The following is a 21272-nucleotide window of genomic DNA, read 5'->3' as shown; positions in this document are numbered from 1 at the left end:
AATTAAACGGAAAATAATTCAAAGTTTTCCAAATTTCTTTGAAAATCTAAATCTGAAAAGTGTGGGATGCGTCTGTCTCTAGTCCCCCAGAATGGATTAGAAACAGACGTGTGCATTTGCTGCTATTACACTGAAATGTTTACTAATGCCTTCTTGTTAAATACTTTATGCTTGGTTAAGACTGGACAGAGACAAATACTTGACTCAAATTAGTTCTGGACTTTGACTGGACCACCTCATTGCATCCATATATTTTCAGCATTTTTAACAGGAGTTTTTGCTCTATATTTAGTGTTTTTTATATTTGCACCACACATTATCACATTAACAAGCCTCTTTGTTCCTGCAGAAAGAAAAACATTCCCACAGCATGATTCTGCCACCAGTGTGTTTCACTATAGAAATGTAATTTTTATAAGCAGGTTTTATTTTTGTTTATTTATTTATTTGCCCACAGTCAGTAGTTTGCATGTTGGTTCAGTTTCAGTCTTAAATGACCAGAAGATCTTTGGGGTTTTGTCTCCCCCACAAAATTTGCTTATGGCAAACTGAGAACTGAACTTTTTTTTTTTTAACCGCCCTCCTACATAAAGACCAGATTTACAGAGTATGTAGTTGTAAGTTGCCATGTCAGCAGATTCTCCCTTCTTTTCAGCCTCCACTTTGGGACGCTTCCTTTTTGGTAAACCTGGGATACAAATTTGGAGGTGGGGGGAATGAGAATCTCCAAAATCAAAAAGCTCTTTTTATGAAAAAACAGTAAGAGACCTCTTCATCATCCCCTCCTCTTCCTTCTCTTTTTAACTGTCTTAATTGAGCTCTAATAGGAGGGCAAGTCCTCCTCTGCCCTCCTAATTTCCTCCACCATCCCTCCAAGCTCCCCCGACGAGATCCCAGCCAATGTGAAACCCAGATTGCAACATGTGCAACCAGCTCACACACAAAGGTCGCAGCAGCTCCCCGATGCAGCGCCGGTGATGTCTCTCTCTCTCTCTCCCATTCACAGAGCAGATAAAAGTCCGGAGGCCATGCCACTAATTAACTGCAGTGAGCTCCGAAAGGCTGCAGCGCCACAGGGGCTAAAGATCCCCGCTCTGTTCCACAACCTACTGACAGGATCCCGTCACATGCTCAGTGAAAGCTTAAGGCAAATGTGGGAATAATAAAAGGTAAATTTGTGTATCTAAAATTAAGACTAAAAAAAAGAATTAAGGTTGTCTTTAATATGTTAATCACAGGTCTTACATTTTACAGGACTAAAACCTTGTATATTGTATTTTTTTTCTCTCACGGGACTTTTTTTTCAGGCAAATGTTTGAGTCGCACTTAGTGAGTGGAGGCCATTTCTAGCTGGCTAGTTATTTTGTGGCTGGAGAGGGTAAGTGCAAATTTGTCAATTGGCTCGACTACGTTCATACATTTCTGTGGAAATATATATAGGACTTAAATTTTAGGTTTTAAATTTCATTCAAAATTGTCTTGAAAAGGTATTTAAACCTTCCAAGCTCTTAAGAGATGGGGTCATTTGGACCTCATTAATTTTTTACTCTGCGCTTGGACGACGTCGCACTGACTGACCCCGCGTGAGCTTTTAAAATAATTATTTTATTTATTTATTTATTTATTTTAATGTGATTTTGGAAACTGATGGTGTGACAGCACAACCCAACTTCAACACCGCTCCTCCTGAGAGTGGCTCTAATACCGCGGGATAGTTAGAAGGTCTTAAATTTAGCTTGGTGAAACCAGCAAATTTCCTGGCATTTGGCTGAAGAAAAAATAAAATAACTGTGAATTTAGATTTTATATATATATATATATATATATATATATATATATATATATATATATATATATATATATATATATATATATATATATATATATATATATATATATATATATAATCTAAATTCATAGTTGTTGTTTTTTCTAGCTTTAGCTTGACAGATTTAACTAGCGCTGACTTTTCCACCCTCTGGGCTGCTTTCCTCATTTAAAAAAACAGATTAACAATTTGATAAATACATTAAAAATGTCATCTTGCCAGGAGCCAGAGATGAAGCCAGGGGGCAACTGCTGGGATTTGGAGTGAACACTTGAACGGTGAGAGAAGCCACGCTCTCTGAAAGGACAAAAAATCAAAACACATCAGCTTCACTGAACTGTAATAAATAGCTTTATGAATCTGTCCACAACAGTGTTTTGAAAATGACAAAAGTCAATGATAACCAACAGAAATGGCCAAGACGAATTTAGATGGTTGCAGAGACTTCAATACATTTTCAGTTTTTTTAAGCATATTTTCTGTTGGTGGTTGTGGGTGTTTTAGTTTGATTCTTGTGGACTGTTTTTGGCTGCACTTTCATTGAAATGTGAGTGGAGGCAGTTTTTCAAGTGGACTTCTTAGTAAAACCAAAACACAGATTCTTATGACTTTTCTAAGTACAGCTAGTAGTTGTTCAAAGAATAGAAAAAATTCTCAGCATTTTGAAGGTTAAACAACAAGGACTCTCTTTCTGTTTGTTCCCTATAAGAACCAATCAGATCTTGAGCTGCGGCTAGAACCAAAACCTTTCTGTTTTTCATGCTAGCTTTGTCTCCTTTCTCGTGTTTGTTAGGCTTTATAGTGTGAAAGGAGCAGTCAGGTTTAGGTGGTTTGTGCTGTTACCGCGGCGACTTTGATGGCGGACGAGGTGATGGTTGACATTTGCCCAGCCAAGACGTGTCAGGCAGGGAGAGGAAGACAGCACTGTCAAACCCAGAAGATTTTAATGTGCAACAAAGTACATCCAGAAAGTATTCACTGTTGTTTTTTTTTTTGTTTTTTTTTTACATCTTTATTCCAAACTGTATTAAACAAATATCTTTCCTAAAGATTCTACACGCAAATATCCCACTATGACAGTGTGAAGGGTTTTTGAGTGTTTACAAACCCTTGAAATGAGATTTATGTAAGTATTCACAACCTTTGCTTAACACCTTGTTGATCCACCTTTGTATCAATTACAGCCTCAGGTGTTTTTAAAAATTATGTGATCAGCTTAGCTTTTCGACTTGACATTTGCAAATAAGCCAACAGAAAATGGGAAGATATTAACAGGGAAAGTTGTTTGAAAAAAATCCTTTCATCTCTTGTCAATAGAATAACGTTTACAAGTTTAATTAACTAATTAGAAACAACACAGAACATTCAAAAATATTTTCACGTTTTGATTCATTTTTCAAATGAATTTTAATGATAAAAATGTGGTTGCCCCCCCCCACACACACACATTTTATTGGCTTTGATATTCTAACGCTGTGTCTGCGTGAGTGATCTGATATGGGATCAGTGCACGATGGAGAATGGATATGATGAGCGAACAAAACTGGAATGGGTTCATCACGATGGCAGCATCAATAATCGACCGGTTCAGCCCGATGGGCCACAACCTTGGGGTTTTAATTGGGAGGGAGCATCGGTCCAGACGCTTGGTAAGAGCAGAGTACGGAGAGGTAATCAAACCAATTGTTCTGTAAGTCAGTTATGAATTACTACAGTGCTAACATTCGGTTATTAGGAGCAGTAGAAAATGTCCTCACATGTATGTCTTTCTCTGATTTGTTACTGTAAAATGTTGAGGGTAGAGTTACTGAAAGTCACTCACTTAAGTACTAAATCTCTGCTATCTGAGCTTACCATGACTTTGAAATGATTAATGTCAACTTTGCAGATGAGAAAAAATGTTTGAAGAGATGGCACTTTTGATAAACTTAGGTTATTATTAAAACTGCAAAATTAGTTGGCAGCCCTGGGGTAGATGTAAAGCTAGCAGAAGCAAAGAAGTAGTTGGTGACCCGGTGTTGGCTCTTATGAGCTGTGAAAAGAACACAGCTATTACGAAGAAAGTTCTGGAGTTCATGGCATTAAATGAGCAGCCATTTTGAGTCGTTGAGGATGAGGATGAGGGGTTCAGAAACTTGATGCTTCACTTGAGCGCACATTATAATGTGCTGAGTCAGAGATACTAGACAGACTTTGCGTTACCGGAGTTGTTCGTTAGCCAGACGCATCTGTAGCCTGCTAAAAGCCAATGCAAAGACTCTGCTTTACAACACAACTGGATTTCTGATGTAAGCTTAATATGCATGTTGTGGGCAATGGATTGACGAACAGTAGGAACGTCATCAAATACTTCTACAGTGTAAAGAAATGTCAGGGTCTCACACTGCTGCTAATCTATTAGCAGAGTTTAAGGCAATGTTGGATCTTTGGGAAATTCATCATGCAAGAGTTCATGTTGTTTTGCAGGGCAATGCTCGTAATATGGCCAAAACATTGGATGATGCTGACTTGAAAAGTTTAGCCTGCCTGGCACACACACACTGCAACCCATTGGAAACAAGGGAGATCCATTACAGAATCGCAGACATTGTTGCAACAGGAAGGAGAATTGTTGATACTTTAAGCATTCATTTCCCTTCTCCCAACTTTACATCATACAAACACGGTTAGGTCAGCAGAGAAAAAGAATACCACAAGACGCTTCAACGAGGCGGAACAGCACGGTCTACATGCTGCTGTCGCTGCTGGATCAGAGACGTCCTATTGGAGTGTATGCTGCCAAGCACGAGTTACCAGCCACAGTCACTGCACACCACTGGGATCTAATGGACAATGTGCTGACCATCCTCGCACCTTTTGAGCAACTCATAAAGGAGATCAGCTCGTCAACAGCTACAACAGCAGATGTCATCCCAGCCATCATTGCACTCAAGTGGCGTATGGAGAGGCAAGCAAGCACAGACCATGGTGTTGGTACAGCCAAAGTCACACTGTTGGAGGCTCGTGTGAGAAGATTAAGCAACGTTGAGCATGAGTCCCTGCAGCTTGAGCACTATTCTTGTTCCCAGGCAAGTAACTATGAATATTCTATTTTCTAGCCATAATTACTTTTAACCTACTGCTGAGTTGAACAAACATTTTGATTATATTAAAAATTAAAATACTTTGATTGAAATGCATTTCTTTATTTACAAATGACAAAAATTAATAGTGTATACAAAGCACAATGATTGATTGACCCATCTTTTTTTTGTTTGTTTGTTCATGCAAAACAAGGTACAAGAATCAACACTTCTGAGCAGAGCTGAAGGATGACGTGAAACTGTTTCTTTTGCCCAAAGATGGGAGACCAGATGCACACCAGAGAAACCTGTTGCAGGAACATCTGAAGTGGAGCCTCCTGACAAAGATGTACCTGCAGCCAAAAGGCGCAGTCGACTGTTTGCAGTATATGATTAAATCTTGAAGGAGAGCATTGACAAGGAGCGACGGCTGGCTAGCCCTTCAGTGAGAACTGCGAGGTAAGATGAAGGGAATGAGGTATAAATAAAAACAGGGAATCAGAACTAAACTTAGTGTGAGAAAAAAAATTGGGGGGAGAAATTGAGAGGCAGTGGAAGCCCCAGAGAAAAAAAGAGGATACGTTGGTGATTAACTGAAGAGGAAAAAGCTGGTGGAGAACTTACAAAAATAGCTTCTTCCTATTAAAATCAGCTTCTGTCAGTGGTACTCATCTCCCTGCTGCTTAGCATGGCAAAGTTGCACAATAATACAACACATTAAAGCAGATATTGGAGGGCAGATCCAGGTTACGGGGCATCATGTATCTTAGAAAATGTCCCAATTTATGTGCTAAATTAGAATTTCTATCTAAAATGTATCTTTTGGTGAAATCTCATCAATTTCAGGTAGTTGATTGAAGCTCTGAGACTTACTGAGGCTGAATGTATTTTTTTGGCAGGCAGAGAAAAACCGTACCAGGAGTATTTAAAAGGTTGAAAAGGTGCTCATATTTTCATTCCTCTTTGCAGAAGACTGATTCACAGATGTCAAACCTTCACTTTCACCTACAAGATAGTTTTGTTTGGAATAAGCCGGGTATTGATACATATCAACTATGACACTTCCTTTGAAAGACAGCAGCTGCTGTAGTTGCAGAAGCAAAAACTCGGGCATGGGAAGAATTGGGAGAAGCTACGAAGAGGGAGTTTGAGCTGGCCTCGTGTAACTTCTGGAAAAACCAATCGATTCTGACTCAGACGAGGAAGAAAGAGGCTACCAAATGCTGTTTGTATTGTTGGAGTGTGGGGATTGTAGACTCAAGATATTGTTGGGCGTATCTTGAGTCTATCAAGTATCAAGATCAGTCAAGTCAGTCTCAGTCAAGTCACCACGTCTTTCATGGAAACAGACGTGTTACAATCACTGTCGGTCCCCTCAACCAGCAGGTAGAGGGGACTCAATCCAAGATGCTAAAATCTCCAGACTCTCTTGGACTATTGTAGTTAACGAGCCTGTTCAAAGTTTTATGGAAGACTTGTCGGTTGTCTGTGGAGTGGCAGATTGGGATGTTGGTCCCTTTAAAAAGAAATGGCACCAGAGAGTGTGTTCCAACCTTCCTATCCTCTCTGAGAAAGTTTACCCTGATGTATTGAAGACAAGAATTACGAGTGAACCTCTTCAGGAGCAGTGTGATTTTTCATCCTGGCTGTCTAACAGTGAATCTGATCTTTATCCTCCTATTATGTCACATGGAGGGTCAGGAGAGATTGACTGTCTAGTCTTTATGCGTCTTATGGATCTGGAGAAGACTTACAAGAGCATACACTGGTACTATTCACAGCCAAATGTGGTCAAGTCCATTCCTCAGAGATTGGTGAGAAGATCTGGAGGAGAGCTGCAGCTTCTCTGTGTCAAACCAGAAGAAAACTACATTTCTATTCTGGTTTTGGAAAACCTTGAGCTCTCCCAGAATCAGTCGGAGTGTCCCTGAGGAGAATACTAAATTTTGATTCTTGGTCCATTACCTCCGTAACCAAATCTCAGGAAAGTGTATGACATTTGATCTACAGATTGTTGGACTTCTTCTTGAATGCATGTGGAATATTTCTATTTTAAAAAGCACCACAATCACACGAGATGGAAAACTGACCGCTAATGGATTATAATGTCCAACCTCATCTGTGCTTTGAGCACAAAAAGAACAAAAAATAGTTCTGTGATTGGCTCTTTTGACAGGAAGCGTTGACACCTTGACCTTTTCGAGCTGCAGGTCAGAAAAGTCTCTGGCTGAATAGAAATTGATGGCTAGACTTTATCAATTGATTTTGTGTCTGTCTGTTTAAACTCATCCTGATCCGTGTAAATATCATCAGATGTACAACACCCAATTCTTATAATTTGACATCTTTGGCTACAGGCAGTAAGTTTCCTTCTCATGCCTGGTGAGCATGAAAGGTCACAACCAGAAGCAGATTCGGATGCAATAAGTGTGTTAGTGCAAGTTTTATTTTTTATGTGTGGAAGCTATGTGAAAGGAGAGAGCAGAAGGGCAGGGAGACAAAGACGGCGGGGAAATGAGATTCATCACAAATCTCTCCAGAAATGATGGCAGTAATGGACGCAGCAGCGTCAGGGCTGATTTGTATCTGTTGAGTGGAGTCAGGGGCCCGGGCCCTTCAAATTGCTAATCAAAGCTGGCCGTGAAGACTGACAGTTATTCTCACTGGGTCCCTGCGAACAGCTCATTCCCTTCTATAAGATACCATGTGCAGCTGTAATAGACCCAAATGAAGCTGGATATTTGCATCTTCTTTGATTTGGTAAAGGTCACAGCTGACAGGACAATCTCATGGGAATGTAGACACACCTTCTACATTCCCAGTGTCTCTACACCCAAGTGCACACACACACATATTTACACTGCGTTCACTGTCCTTGTCTCTAAATAATCCAACGTCAGACAACCTGACTTTTTTGTGCTTTTTTAATTTTAAAATATCATATTGCTTTTTTTTATACCGACATAAATATCAAATTCTTACTTAATCTTTGTAAGGTGAACAAAGACAAAATTCACTCGTAACTTTAGTGAATTTTGCACAGCCAGAACAACGTCTGGCTCTAAACTCTTCCAGTTTTGTAGTATTTATAATACCATATTTCTAAAACAAAATACATCTTCATAAATCACAGAATTTATGCTGGTCTGGCTCCAACCTACAGCCATTTGTTGTAGAAGAAGATGGCTGTAGGGGCTCTTGCTTTCCCTCAAACAGAAACAACAGCAGTGTTGGTCCATAACCCCTGACTGGAACCGATGACTTTGGCTTGTGTGTGTTTGTCGGGGTGTGTGGCAATGGCGAGCCCTGTGGGCTCTGCTGACCTCTTTCTCGTTGTGGTTCTAATCAGTCGACTAAGTGTAGGCACACAGTCAGACGACCAACACTGATCAGTCACCTTACTGCCTCTAATGACTGAATTGCAAACAGTCAATAATGTCTGCTCAACATATTACACTGACTTGTATCTGTACAGTAGGTTGGAACTATACCTTTCTAGTTTATTTGTATTTGTTGAATGTAGCACACGTGCGCTAGCCTGCTAGTGCTAAGAGCAGAGCTAATTTTTCATTTAGTTGTATATTTGAAATATTTATTAAGTTCCCTTAAATTACATTTTTTGAATAAATTCCAAAGCTCTAATTGACTCGCCTGTTTTGTAAACTTTTAGTTGAATAAAGTTCAACATCTACGTTGGAGGTTTTGTCAAAATTCTTCAAATAGTTAGACGTTTGTATTCATCCTCTTATTTTGAGTTTGGGTGAAGATTATTTACGCAGCAGTTCCGCTTCCTCTCTTCACGTTTGTTTTTCTTATAAAACTTTACTGAGCAAGTGGCAAGAATATGAGGTACACAAAAAACACAACACTTCAGACCTGTGCCATACCTTTTATTTTGTCCTACTGTTATTTAAAGTGGCATATTATTTCTACGCTAAATTTGTCATTAACTTTTAAAGAAATAACATTTCCACAATTTAATATGTTACAGCAAAATGAGTAGTTTCCTTGCCTTGTATTGATTGTACTTTTTGTACGTATTGACAAAATTTGTGTAGTTGAGTCACGTTAGCCTTCTTTGGCTAATCCTAGCACATTTACAAAAGTCTTATTGTGCATTGTCTCTACTAAATAAATTAAATTATTTTAAATCTGATTGAATTAATCTTTTTCCTCAAAATTCTACACAAATCACATTTACAAAAGTCTTCAGTCTTTGCTATTAAGTTAAAAATTGACGTGTTTCCACTAATTTGGAAAGGCACAAACCTGACTACACAAGGCCAAACAGTTGACACTTCATCGTGGAGTGCGATTAATATAAAACGGCTTCAAATTATAAAATTGGTCAAAGAGATAAATACTAATTCTTAAGAAGAATTAAGAAAGTGTAACGGCACTTAAAATTTGATGTTGCCAGGCATTCTGTAAAACCTGGAGTGTCGTTGTGTGGCTCACTGTGCCAGTGCACAGTAGCCCTGTGGGGGCATGGTGTTAAATATTGTGGCTGATTAGTGCAGACAGCAGAGTGGAAAATGAAAATGTTTTTGGTTCGTAGAAAACAAAGCACGCATTAATGTGTCACCACAAATTCTCCTATTAAAGCTGGAGATGATATGTGACGTTGGATGCTCATTGCTGCTTAACAGCATGACAGCACAAACGGCAGCGGTGGAAGATATTCAAATTCTTCTGCAGGCAAAGTAAAACAAAAAAAATAGTTAGGGTTTACTTTTTCCTCCTTTTATTGGTCAGATCTACAAATCAAAGCCTGCAGATCAAAGCTAAGGTGAAGGGTGAATTTACAAGTTCTTAATCTGGTCAAACATCTCTGTGTCCCATCAGCTGCCGAGTCACAGTGTGCGGATCTAACTTCAGCTCAGAAACATCAGAACGGCTCCGTGTCTTTGTTCTCTGATCTCACACAGTGTGCCAGCAGGGCCAACAGCCTCATTTACACACACGTTGACATTCCATTGAACAAGCAGATAAGACGGCGTAATGGGATGGAATTTATGGCTGACATGTTAAAGAGGCAAGAAAACTGGAAGGCGCTTCAAAACAGTGTAGAGGTGACAACAGGTCACTTTTATTACTGGGCAGTTTTGTTTCTATTGTCATGTTTGCAGAAGGAACATTTTCCCATTCAAAGCAAACCCTCTGCTCCGCAAAGTTCATTACTGGCTTTGCAGGGTAAAAATTCTGTTGTTGCTTTATTGTAATGTTTTGAGACGTTTAGCAAACGACAGCACACACACGGTATTCCACGGCATATAAAGCACTGCCTGAATGAACGCACTTAATTGGTATTCATTAAAACCTCTTTGCATGATGAAACACCTTGTGACATCTGACTTCATGAGACTGAACAGAATGTTTTAGGTTTGATCCTTCCTGTTTTTAAAAATCTCTTATTCTTAATAACAGAAGAAATTAGTTTAGCTCCATGTAGGCTATTCTGAGTTCTCTTGAGTTTTTTTTTAAATTGCTAACAGTTCCCTTCCTTTGGTAAAAAGATGTCAAAATATCATAAGCTTGAAAAGTCAATGTATTCTATGAGTGGTGGAAGATATTAACCTAGTCAGGCTTATGTTGTATCAATGCACAATTTGCTAGTTTGGCGGATTAGCAAATCGGGAGTCCGTTTGGATATCTTTCAAACAACCTGGAGACGTGGAAGACATTGAACCATTTCTGATGCTGATTCAACAGTGATAAATATTTACTCAATATATGTCGATGATCAGTTTTACCTGTTTTAAAGTGTTAAAATCTGATAAAACAGATGATGTACATCTAACTAGGTTGTTAGCTTCCAAAATGTAGCTAACAACCTAATTTATTCTCACACTCTGTGCATAATGAACTGGATTGTATAAATTTGCCCAGCACTTGGTCACTTTTACAAATTGCACATTGTCCTGTTTACTGTTTAACTCCCTTATGAATTATTTTAGCTATATATTTTGTTATTTTACTGTTATGCCGCTTTCTTGCTGTAAGTTTGCATTTGAACCTTACTTTAACTAGCTTGACTTTATTCTAAGCTTTAGATTTAGTTCTTCGTTTAGGTTTAAGAAGTCTGTGCCTTTGCCTTCGCACCATGATCTTGAAGACTGTTTCACTGTAGGCTACGTATATTATTGAAATGACAATAAAAACCTGACTTGATTTTCCTCATGCACGTTAGCCGGAGAACACAGAAACACACATATGTGTCTAATACAGAAACAATGGGATGTAAAAATAACTTACAAATGAAAGTTTTGAGTTTATGTAATTAGTAAAGTGGAATGCTTGTTCCTGTGTGGAGCCAGCTCCAAATATCTGTTAGCTTTGATTCCCTATCACACTAATTTTCTCCTTTTTTTATCCAGATCACTTTAACTGCCTTCTACTGCAGAAAAGACACTGAGTATTTGTCACTAGTGAAGTCTCCATATTACCCCACTTATATGGGGGGAAAAAAATCCGTTTCACAAACTCATTAAATTTATAATGCAGCATTTAAGCATTATGCATTGTTTTGCATAACACAAAGCATGTGCTCCTGTGTGTAAAGAGGGGGGGACTTTAATAAAAACTGCCCATAACACATTAAACAGAACCTGCAGTAATGGCTCAAGCAGGTCAATACTGCTGCATGCTGGGAACTCATTCTCAGAAAACCTTTGATCTTTCTGTTTCGTTGTTGTCCTATCAGCTCAATCAAGACTAAAACATGGTTTTGTGTGAAACAAAAAGATGGCATGCATGTTTATTCATTAAAGGGAGAACATGTGTAGCTACTGCTTGAACTGATCTGTGGCAAAAATTACATTTATTTTGGAGACTAGATGCTCTGTTTTGCACATTGTAAGTTGTTCAAAATATATTAAAAAAAAAGAATTGCAATAAAGCAGTTATCACCAATGCTTTCCAGAGCGGTAGGGTTCTGGGTTTACACCTGCATGTCATACATTTGAATGGGTTGAATGTGAAAATAACGGAGGCTTTCCACTGGCCCAGTTCAGAGTGTAGCCTGCCTCTCACTCGATAGCAGCTGGGTGAGGTTCCAGGCTGCTCCGTGATCCTCATGAGAATAAATCAATAGAGATAATGGATGGATGGATTTGTTCCCCTGCTGACAGTGAGCTGGTATCTGTGACCCAGTAACATTAAAGTGTTTTTTTTTTTTCCCCCAAAACATTTATTGATGAACTAAGCAGAAAGACAGCTGGGCCTTTTCATGGTTGTGTGGTCAAACTGTCCTCAACATCTGTGTTTTGCTGTACCTGATTCTTGTTTGGATACATCTGAGGTTTTATATACTATACATGTATGCATACAATATGGGTTCATTATGTCAATACAATGCAGTTACTGCTGTTAGTCTTTTGGTGGATCTCTCCACCAGCTCTGCACATCTGGAGTCTAAAATTTTAGCTTCTTTGTGGAATTGCTCCAGGTGAGTCGGATAAGATGGAGATTCTCTGAGGAAATCCAAGTCTGAACTTTGAGTAGGCCAGTCTAACACGTGAGTTTAACCTAAGTCCTTGTGCTGTATGTTCAGGCTTTTCATGTCTATTTTCCCTATAGATTAGATCTTTGAAATGCAGGACTGATTGTAACTGTTTGACTGATTTTGCGATCTGAATTGTGGATCTCTGCAGCTTCTCCAGAGTTACCATGATCCATTTGAGTACTTCTCTAATTAATACTCTCCTTGGCTTGCCTTGTCAGTTTGAATGGGCATACATGTCTTGTTTGGTTTCCAGCTGTGTTGTACTCTTTGTTATAGAGTTTTGAAACAGGAGATGTTCTTTTATAACCTGACTCTGATTTAAACTTGGGACTTAGAAGCATGATGAAGACAGCATTATAACCTGTTTTCCTACTCATGCCTACAAAGAGAGATCATCTCCCCTTTGTCAAAGTTAAAAGGTAACTTTCCATCACACCTCCTCTCTTCTATTTCACCTGATTTCCTGGGCTGAGCAGCATCAAAGCGTCTCCTGGGTCAACTCAATAAAGGAGTTCCCTCTGATCACGGCACTTCTGCTTCGGAGAACTCTGGAAGCTCTTTCATGTCTTCGTGACAGACAGCAGCTTCAGCAGAGTAAAGGCTTAAAGATACATTTCAAATGAAAAAATGCACTGCTGAGTTTATATCTGATGGTAGTCGCAATAGCTTCAAGCAAACCACAAACTTGTTTTTTCACACACCGTGCTCTCACTTTGAGATAAACTGTCGCTTATAGTGAAGTTTCTACTCAAGGTGAGAATTCTATATGGTTGTTACTGCTCATTTAAATGGGTTAGGCTTTAGTTGCTCTTAGTCAGAACCCAAACCTTTTCCCTGAAGTTCATTTACATTGTAAGAACCACCTTTAGAGATGGGGTGAGGAAGTGTACTCTGAACATTCAGGGTGAGCTCAGAGTAACATGACTGAGGATAATTGGGCATTGGAATGGGATGATTCCTGGTTGGTGTCCTCTGGATGTATTATAGACATACTGCACCTTGATCAGACCCTGGATCAGACCAGGAGCTCACTGGAGGGGCTACGCATCCCTTTGTGGTTTGGTTTGGTTTGTAGTTTCCATTTTGCAACCGACCTACCTCTCTCTAACTACACCGTGTTTCAAATTATTATGCAAGTGATATTTTCTCACATTTTCTTAAATGGTCAATGCAAATGATGGTCAGTATAATTTTCAAGTCATGAACTATTACAGTATAAATCAGATTTTACTGAACTAACCCTAACCCACGAGAACAGTATATTTTTTTAAAAATTATAAAACTCAAATTACACTGTTCCAAATTATTATGCACAGCAGATTTTCTAAACATTTTATGGATTATAAAGAACAGCAAACGGTTATTCTTTGAATGTGCAGCATTAAGTGTTCACATGTACTAAAATCAAAAACATTTCAATCAAAAACATCTTAACATACAGAGTTGCATGTTAACATAATAGGGTTGAGGTCAGAGGTCAGAGGAGGATGGTGACCACACCATGAGTTTCTCCCCCTTTATGCCCACAGCAGCCAGTGACACAGTGGGATTCCTTGCAGCATCAGATGGTTCATTCTTTTTGAACCATGAAAGAAAGTGATCAGTCAGAAAGTCCATAAACTTTACTGAGGTCATTTTCACACCTTCATGGACTCTGAAGAGGCCGACCAATGATTCTCTCCCCATGATTTGAGCCCACAGCATGACTCCACCACCTCCTTGCTGATGTCACAGCCATGTTGGGACGTGGTGTCCATCCACCACCAATCCACTACTGCTCCATCTGGACCATCCAGGGTTGCACAGCAGTCATCAGTGAACAAGTCTGTTTGAAAATGAATCTTCATGTCCGGTTGGACCCACTGAGACCAGTTCTGCTTGTGAGCTCTGGTTAGGGGCTTAATAGTAGCTTCATGCACCACAAGCCTCTGGAGGATCCTCCAACTTGAGGTTCTAGATGTACCAGCAGCTTCAAATAATTGTTTGCTTCTTTGTAAGGGCATTTTAACAGCTGCTCTCTCAATTCGATGAATTTGTCTAACAGAAACTTTCCTCATTTTGTCTTTATCTGTACAAACCCAACTTTGTTCTGAATCAGCCACAAATCTCTTCACAGTACAATAATAACGCTTCAGTTTTTGTTAAATATCTAATGTTTCATACCTTGTCATACAGCACTACACTATCTGATGATTTTCATCAGCAGAGATCCTTTCTCTCCCATATTGCTTGAAACCTGTGGCCTGCTTAATAATGTGGAACATCCTTCTTACGTAGATTTCCTTTAATTGAGCTCACCAGACAAACTAATCAACCAGCTCTCTGAAATCAATTATAGTGATTCAAAGAGCCCTGATACACAATACCGTCTAGAAATTTAATAGCACAACAAAAAAAATGAAATCTTTATGACTTTTAAATCCAATTTGCATAATAATTTGGAACACGGTGTACATACCTACCTACCTCTACGTACCTCTTCTTACCTTCCTACTTCTACCTCTCTACCTCTACCTACCCATTTCTGCCTTCCTACCTCCATGTCTACTCTAATGGCCAAACAAATTCCTCTTTTCACACCATCCTACTTCTCTGATTATAAAGTGTTTTTTTTTTATCTCTCTCCACTTCCTCCCGCTGTGAATTCAGTTTTCTCTCCTTTTTCTTGAAGTCGCTCTTTCCTTTTCTTTGGTCTTCTGCCAAAGAAGACCAAACTTCTTGGTCCCCACTCCCCATTCTTCCAACTTTCTGCCATCCTCCTCATCTCATTCTCTCCAGCCTTTCCTTCTTTTTTCGACTGTCAGCCTCCTCCCTGCTACCCCACATAAACCTCTTTTCTTTTTTCCCCTCCTAATACACACTGTTATTGCTCTCTCTGGGTCCGGTATCCAGAATCCAACACAGAGAAAACTGGAAGAGTCAAGTTTGCTCCTTCGGCACACGAACAGGAGCATTTTGGGAGAGGAGATTAGTGGAAGGGAAAACAAAAACGCCTCTTGTCAATCTGACTTATAATTCCATTAAAAACTGCACAAGTGGTGGTTTACTTTGGGAAAATACACCTCATGGCTTATGGCTTGGTGTGTGTATGCAGTGCAGAAACATAAAAGCAATAGTTTAATTACAACACACATTGTTTTTGTATGTGTGCTTATATTTTTTGTAATGAATGTGTCGAGGTGGTTTGGGAGTTCCTTTAGCGCTGGCTGCCAGTTTCTGCTCCTGGTTTTTGGCACCTGCTGCGCACGTTTTGATTTAGACAAAAGACCACGGAAAGCTGGAGCTGGACCCTGCTGACTCCTGAATCTTTTTGACACACAAAAAAAAGATGCTTATGGAGTACACACACATTTATATATACAGGCACCCCTAACCCTTACCCCACCCCTAATTATTACACACCTAACCCAAAAACAGCCTTTCCCCTCATGGGAACCAGGATTTGTCCCCACAAGAATCAGTGGTCCCCACAACCCCACTGTGCTGCCTTTTGTAAGTTAAGCTGGACCAGCAAGGTTGAAAACCGCACTAGAACGCCCCCTGGTGGATATTTTGTTATGTTGTTTGGTGACGCTAATAAAGAAACTAGATCCAAGATGGTGGAACGCAACACCGAGCGGTTTTAAGGATAATAATTAAGCTGATTATTATCCTTGTACGTTGTGTTTCAGACAAGATTTGTTCGTAAGTATTGGTTAATTGTGAAAATAATAATTGTCTCTTTGTTTTATGTAACTGTGGCGTAAATAATTGTACGCTGGAGTCATTTATGAATAAGCTTTTTTATTTTAGCTCACAGCAAGAATGGCTAATTTGCGATGTTCGTTGGCTAATACTCAGTCTTGTATGTTTCAGTTTACATGGCCAAAGTGATGGCAGTGGTCAGAGGCCACTCTTCAATAAACAAGTAAAAAAGAAAGAAGTTTGGTTATTGGACCGTCATTGTCTGGCTGTCTAGCAGCTGAAAAATCGAAATCTCAAGGCGAGGACAGCACACCCACAATGTAGACAGAAATAGATCCCCACAAGGATATAAAAACCTGGCTCACACACACATTATGTCTTTCTATCTTAACAAGGACTTTGCATTGACTCCCATTCATTTTTCATTGATTTCTATTGCCTAACCCTGACCTTCACCCTAAACATTACCTTAGGTAAACATTACGTCTACATTCCTAACCCTAACCTAAACGTCCAAAATGGTTCTTACAATGTAACAAATACAAGCCTACACACACACTCATATAGTTGCAGAAACTTTGCTTCATTGAGGATGGCCAAAGCATGACCATGACCTTTGAACATCTCTTCACCTTTGCCTTAGAGTCCAGTGGATTGTGAGATATTCTTCAAAGGCATTTTAATTTAAAAATAGAAACTGTGAATTGTGTTGAACTGAACACCAGACCGTCAACATAAATGTTATTATTTTTATCTTCAGGTTTTTATGGGGAGGCCAGAAATATCAAATCAATAGTCCAGTGGAGCTAGAAATACAGGACCGCACCTTCCTGTAGAACACAACAGTGTTGGGTTATAAAACCCGACCGCATATATCTCTAGCTACCCAATTATGCAATTTAGCGGTCCGTGCAGCATCAAGCTAGCCAACCATGCTGCCCTTTGTTCGCCAAGGAGTTTTCCTTTTTTTTTTTTTTTCCCAAGACTTGACTCGGCATCCAACCCTTCGAACACTGGACGTTGTTTTCATGGCCATTATACTTTGGAAACTCTTTCTGTTTATTTAATCAAAAAATAAGTAAATAAATAAAACATTTGACTTTTGTAGTCCAAAAGCCCTGTCCAGATCCAGCCAGAACAAATACTTTGAGGACAATAACAATGTTTCCAACACATTTAGATATATCAGTGCCTCAAAAAAAGATTTTTTTTATATCCATACACTGACTTATACTTTTCAATAAATTTTTTTTTAATTTGCTTGGAGTGTTCTTTACTCTTCATGCTGTAATGATAGCCAGGAATACTGATGAACCAGTGAATGGATCTTTCAGATATAAATGTTGTTACGCTACAGTCACTTGAGACACACTCACTGCACTAAACTCACCTCAGATTGAGACTATGAGCACTGACTGTTGAATGAAGTCAGTTACTTTAAAGTGGATGAAAATTTATTCCATTTTATGTCAAATATTTGCACATGATTTTCATTATTTTGTGGAAATCAGTTTTTAATTTGACATTACAGAGTTTTTTTTGTAAATTCATTTGTAAAAGAAAATGGTTGGTCATGACTCATTTTCAAAATCAGTAAAAAAACCCCCGATAGAACAACATCTTAGGGGGTGAATACCTTTTATAGGTACTGTATCTGTACAGCGCTGTGAAAAAGTACTTCTCCCTCTTACAGTTTTTCTTTTACATTCTAATCACACATGTTCAGGTTATCGAAAAATTTCAGATGATTTCAGATGACCATTTTATTTCCTGAGGCTATCCAAACCGATCTGGACAGGTGTGAAACGAACGGGCAGGACCAGCACCTGGAAGGTCGCGCCGCAGCTTCTCTGTCACATTGAAGTCCGCTTGAATCTTCTTCTAGAAAAGAGAATTCATAATTCTGTCGATTATGGCTGAAATAGAAAAGCCGCCCGGGACCCCCACAGGTCCACCAGCACCGCTGAGAGTTGATGTGTTGTTCTGATTCTGAAATGCTGCCAGATGTAATGGCACACAGCAGCTATGTTCAACATTCACACTGTGAGGAAATAATTGGCTATGAAGTCAGGAAAAGACAGGCTGGGAATATTTTTTAAGGAATTTTTTTTTAAACTACAAAATGCACAATACTGATATTTTGGTGTCCAAAAAATAAGTCCCTTCTCAGGATATAAAACAAGATAGAAACTCAAGAGTACTGACTATTTACTGTCTTTCAGAGAACATCTTAGGTTTTTCCCTCCTTTTTGTTTTTCCTTTTTTCTTCCTTCCTCCCTCCTTCCAGGCTTTTTTCCTGTGAGTATGATGGGAGATGCAGCTGGATATTACGCCTCCCTCTACGCTCACATTCAGATACAGAAATGCTCTCTTCCTCTCCTCTCTCTCTCTTTCTCTCCCCCCCTTCATATCTGTTTAACTCTGCGGAGAGGTAAACAGAAGGGGAGATCTCATTGAGTTCCTGAACTGTTGCAGCGCTCCGTGCTGCCTCTCACTCTCTCTTGAATCTTGGTTATTCAGAGGCACCAGTGAGACAAAAATAATTTTTAAAAAAATCTTGGACTGGATTTGCAGCTCGGAAGCATTTACAGAAGGAGAGAAGGCAAGAATTAAAAAGAGCGACAGGGATCAGAGGAGTGCAACGTTTTGCACACAATGAGCGTCCAGCTGCCATGGAGAACACATGAGCAACTGCAGGAATATGAGTAATGCTGCCGAGTGAACTTTGTGGATATCACTGAATTCATTCCTTTAAACTTTGGGAGGGAGTTGACTGTCAAGACAGAAAAGGTAAGAAAATATTCATTGTGTTCGTTACACTGCTACTCATTGAAAAAAAAAAAAACCCACAAAATTAAATTGTCACTTTTATAAAGAAAAAAGAATTGGTTACACTGGTTTCCTGGATGTGCTGACTTAGTTTTTTTAGTTTTTTTTTTTAAAGTAATATAAAAGTGGAATGGTTTTCTTGAATCAACACTCTCTACCCTCAATGTTTCACCGATTCCTTAAACATGATGTGAATATCTTTATTTTAAGGTCAGTTTTAGAACCACTTTCTGCTGCAAAATTACATCATCCAACAAAAAAACACTTTCTTTTCATTTTTTGGTGTTCTGCACCGGCATATTACATGATGGGTCTGGTTGCCTTACAGTGTCAGAGGCAACTTTACACCAGAAAAGGGTTGTAAAACTGACTTTATTGAATAAACAGCAGGATTGGCTGTGATTGGCCAGGCTACTGGCATTTATAATGCAGATGCAAATTATCTTATGCTACAGTCTATTACAGCGCATAAAATCGTGACAGGCAGTGGTACCAGACAGGGATGCTCCAACACAACTTTGTCACTTCCGATACAATACTGAAATTCCCACATTGAGTATTGGCCGATATCGATATTGAGCTGATATGGTATCAGCACAAATCATACGTAACTTTGTTACTTGTTTGTAGTGTGGAATGTTAGAAAAGGCTGGATCAAGTGATGTTACTCAGAGTAATTGTCATGAGAAAAACTGACACGTTTATTATTAACCAATTGGTCTGAAGCAGGATAGAAACGCTGGACCGGACTAATTGCTGGGTCGGACTAAATGCTGGGCTGGAATGCTTGTTTATTGGTTGATATTGAACCAATTTCTAATTTCAATATCAGATCGAGAAATTCCTTCTAGGAGTCAGCAACAGTATGCCCAATTTTTTTCAGCTTCGTGTTGTTTATTATAAAACACAAAAAAATTTGTTATGACATTTTGTATATCAGTGCATCTAAATGTAGCTTTCCTGTGTGTGACCTTTGTTTTGTCCCAACACTGTGTTTAAAATGTCACGCTCCTGTTGCCTGAAGGTGGGACAGTGGAGACGGAAACTCTCTGAGAAACATGGCAGCTACCAGCCCTCCCTCCTGCCACCCTTTTCTCCTCTTCTTCCTTTCCTTCCTGGTCAGCCGGCCAGCGCTCACCCAGGACACTTCCTTCTCCACGGCGACAGTAACCGAGGGGGACCCTGCTTTGACCCCCACCAAACTGTCAAACCAGACAGCGCCCAGCTTGGAGGACGTAACCCAGGGCACTCCTCCGGAGACGGGGCTCTCCACCCCCACCAGCGGTGGCGACGCCGACGACGAGGACGTCCCGCCGGTTGGAGGGACCCGTTGCCAGGGTTACTACGACGTAATGGGCCAGTGGGACCCACCGTTTAACTGCAACGCTGGGGTCTTCCTATACTGCTGCGGCACCTGCTTTTACCGCTTCTGCTGCCAGTTCCGTCAGCAGAGGCTGGACCAGACCATCTGCTCCAACTACGACACACCCATCTGGGCCAACACCGGGAAGCCTGTGGCCACCATCACTGAAGGCCAGGGGGATTCAGACCGCGACCGGACGCACCTCATCGTTTACATCATTTGCGGCGTTGTCGCTGTCATGGTGTTGGTGGGCATCTTCACCAAACTGGCTCTGGAGAAGACCCGAGGAGGAAGTGGAGGAGGGGCGGGGATTCCTCAGACTGACCCCAACTCCAGGTGAGGAAATGTGCCTGAAAAGCTCCTGCTTGCTGTGTGTACAGTTCTGTTCAGAAGGTTACATGCACTCGTCTTAGGGGTGTGTGTCGCAAATATTTTAGGCATTCCTTCTTTGCCTTAGATGGAATGACAGTACAACATACAATACCAAGTTTAATAAGTTTAATTATCTACATAATAGTTTCTGAAATGTCCTTTAGCACGGTGCGTCTCGATATAGACTTTTTATAACTATCAACACCTTCTTGACAGAGAACTCAGAGAGTTAATTAACTTTATGGGATTTATGCCAGGTCTCTGGCTTTTCAGCGTAGTTTGCACATTTTCATAGGGGGATTTTGGGAATCCATTGAGCAACCCTTCCAAAAGCAATTTTTTGTACATGTAGATCATTGCCTTGTTGGAATACCCAAAGGTGTGCAAGTTGACCTCAGCTGTCACCCTGTTGGAGAACAGATTTATCAAAGGGTTTGGTTGGTTTGACACAGAGCAGCGTGAAAATGAACCACAACGTCTGAAAATGGAACAAATGTTGCAACTTTCAAGTCTAACAGAATATCAGGTGTGAAAACACCCCATGCTATCAGTTCCCAGTTGCAAAAACAATACCTTGTTGCTATGGTTACACATGTGTCCGAAAGTAGTAAAGTAAGAGTAAGAAATATT

The 21272-nt window shown here is 39.8% G+C and overlaps 1 protein-coding gene and 1 long non-coding RNA gene across 2 annotated transcripts; both read left to right on the top strand.

Moving 5' to 3' along the window:
• The first annotated feature begins 1305 nt into the window (after nucleotides 1-1305).
• LOC122823280 lies at nucleotides 1306-4890 on the top strand. The gene is made up of 3 exons (XR_006369313.1): nucleotides 1306-1378; nucleotides 2051-2106; nucleotides 4295-4890. It is a non-coding gene; the product is annotated as an uncharacterized LOC122823280 (long non-coding RNA).
• A 223-nt stretch (nucleotides 4891-5113) lies between these two features.
• LOC122823458 (protein shisa-9-like) lies at nucleotides 5114-20610 on the top strand. The gene is made up of 2 exons (XM_044103117.1): nucleotides 5114-5349; nucleotides 19932-20610. The coding sequence occupies exon 2, from the start codon at nucleotides 19966-19968 to the stop codon at nucleotides 20608-20610; it is 645 nt and encodes a 214-aa protein (XP_043959052.1). The 5' UTR covers nucleotides 5114-5349; nucleotides 19932-19965.
• The last annotated feature ends 662 nt before the right edge of the window (nucleotides 20611-21272 follow it).

The sequence above is a fragment of the Gambusia affinis genome, linkage group LG20 (assembly GCF_019740435.1).
Source record: "Gambusia affinis linkage group LG20, SWU_Gaff_1.0, whole genome shotgun sequence".
NCBI classification, from domain to species: domain Eukaryota; kingdom Metazoa; phylum Chordata; class Actinopteri; order Cyprinodontiformes; family Poeciliidae; genus Gambusia; species Gambusia affinis.
This window is presented reverse-complemented; position numbering and strand designations above follow the sequence as displayed.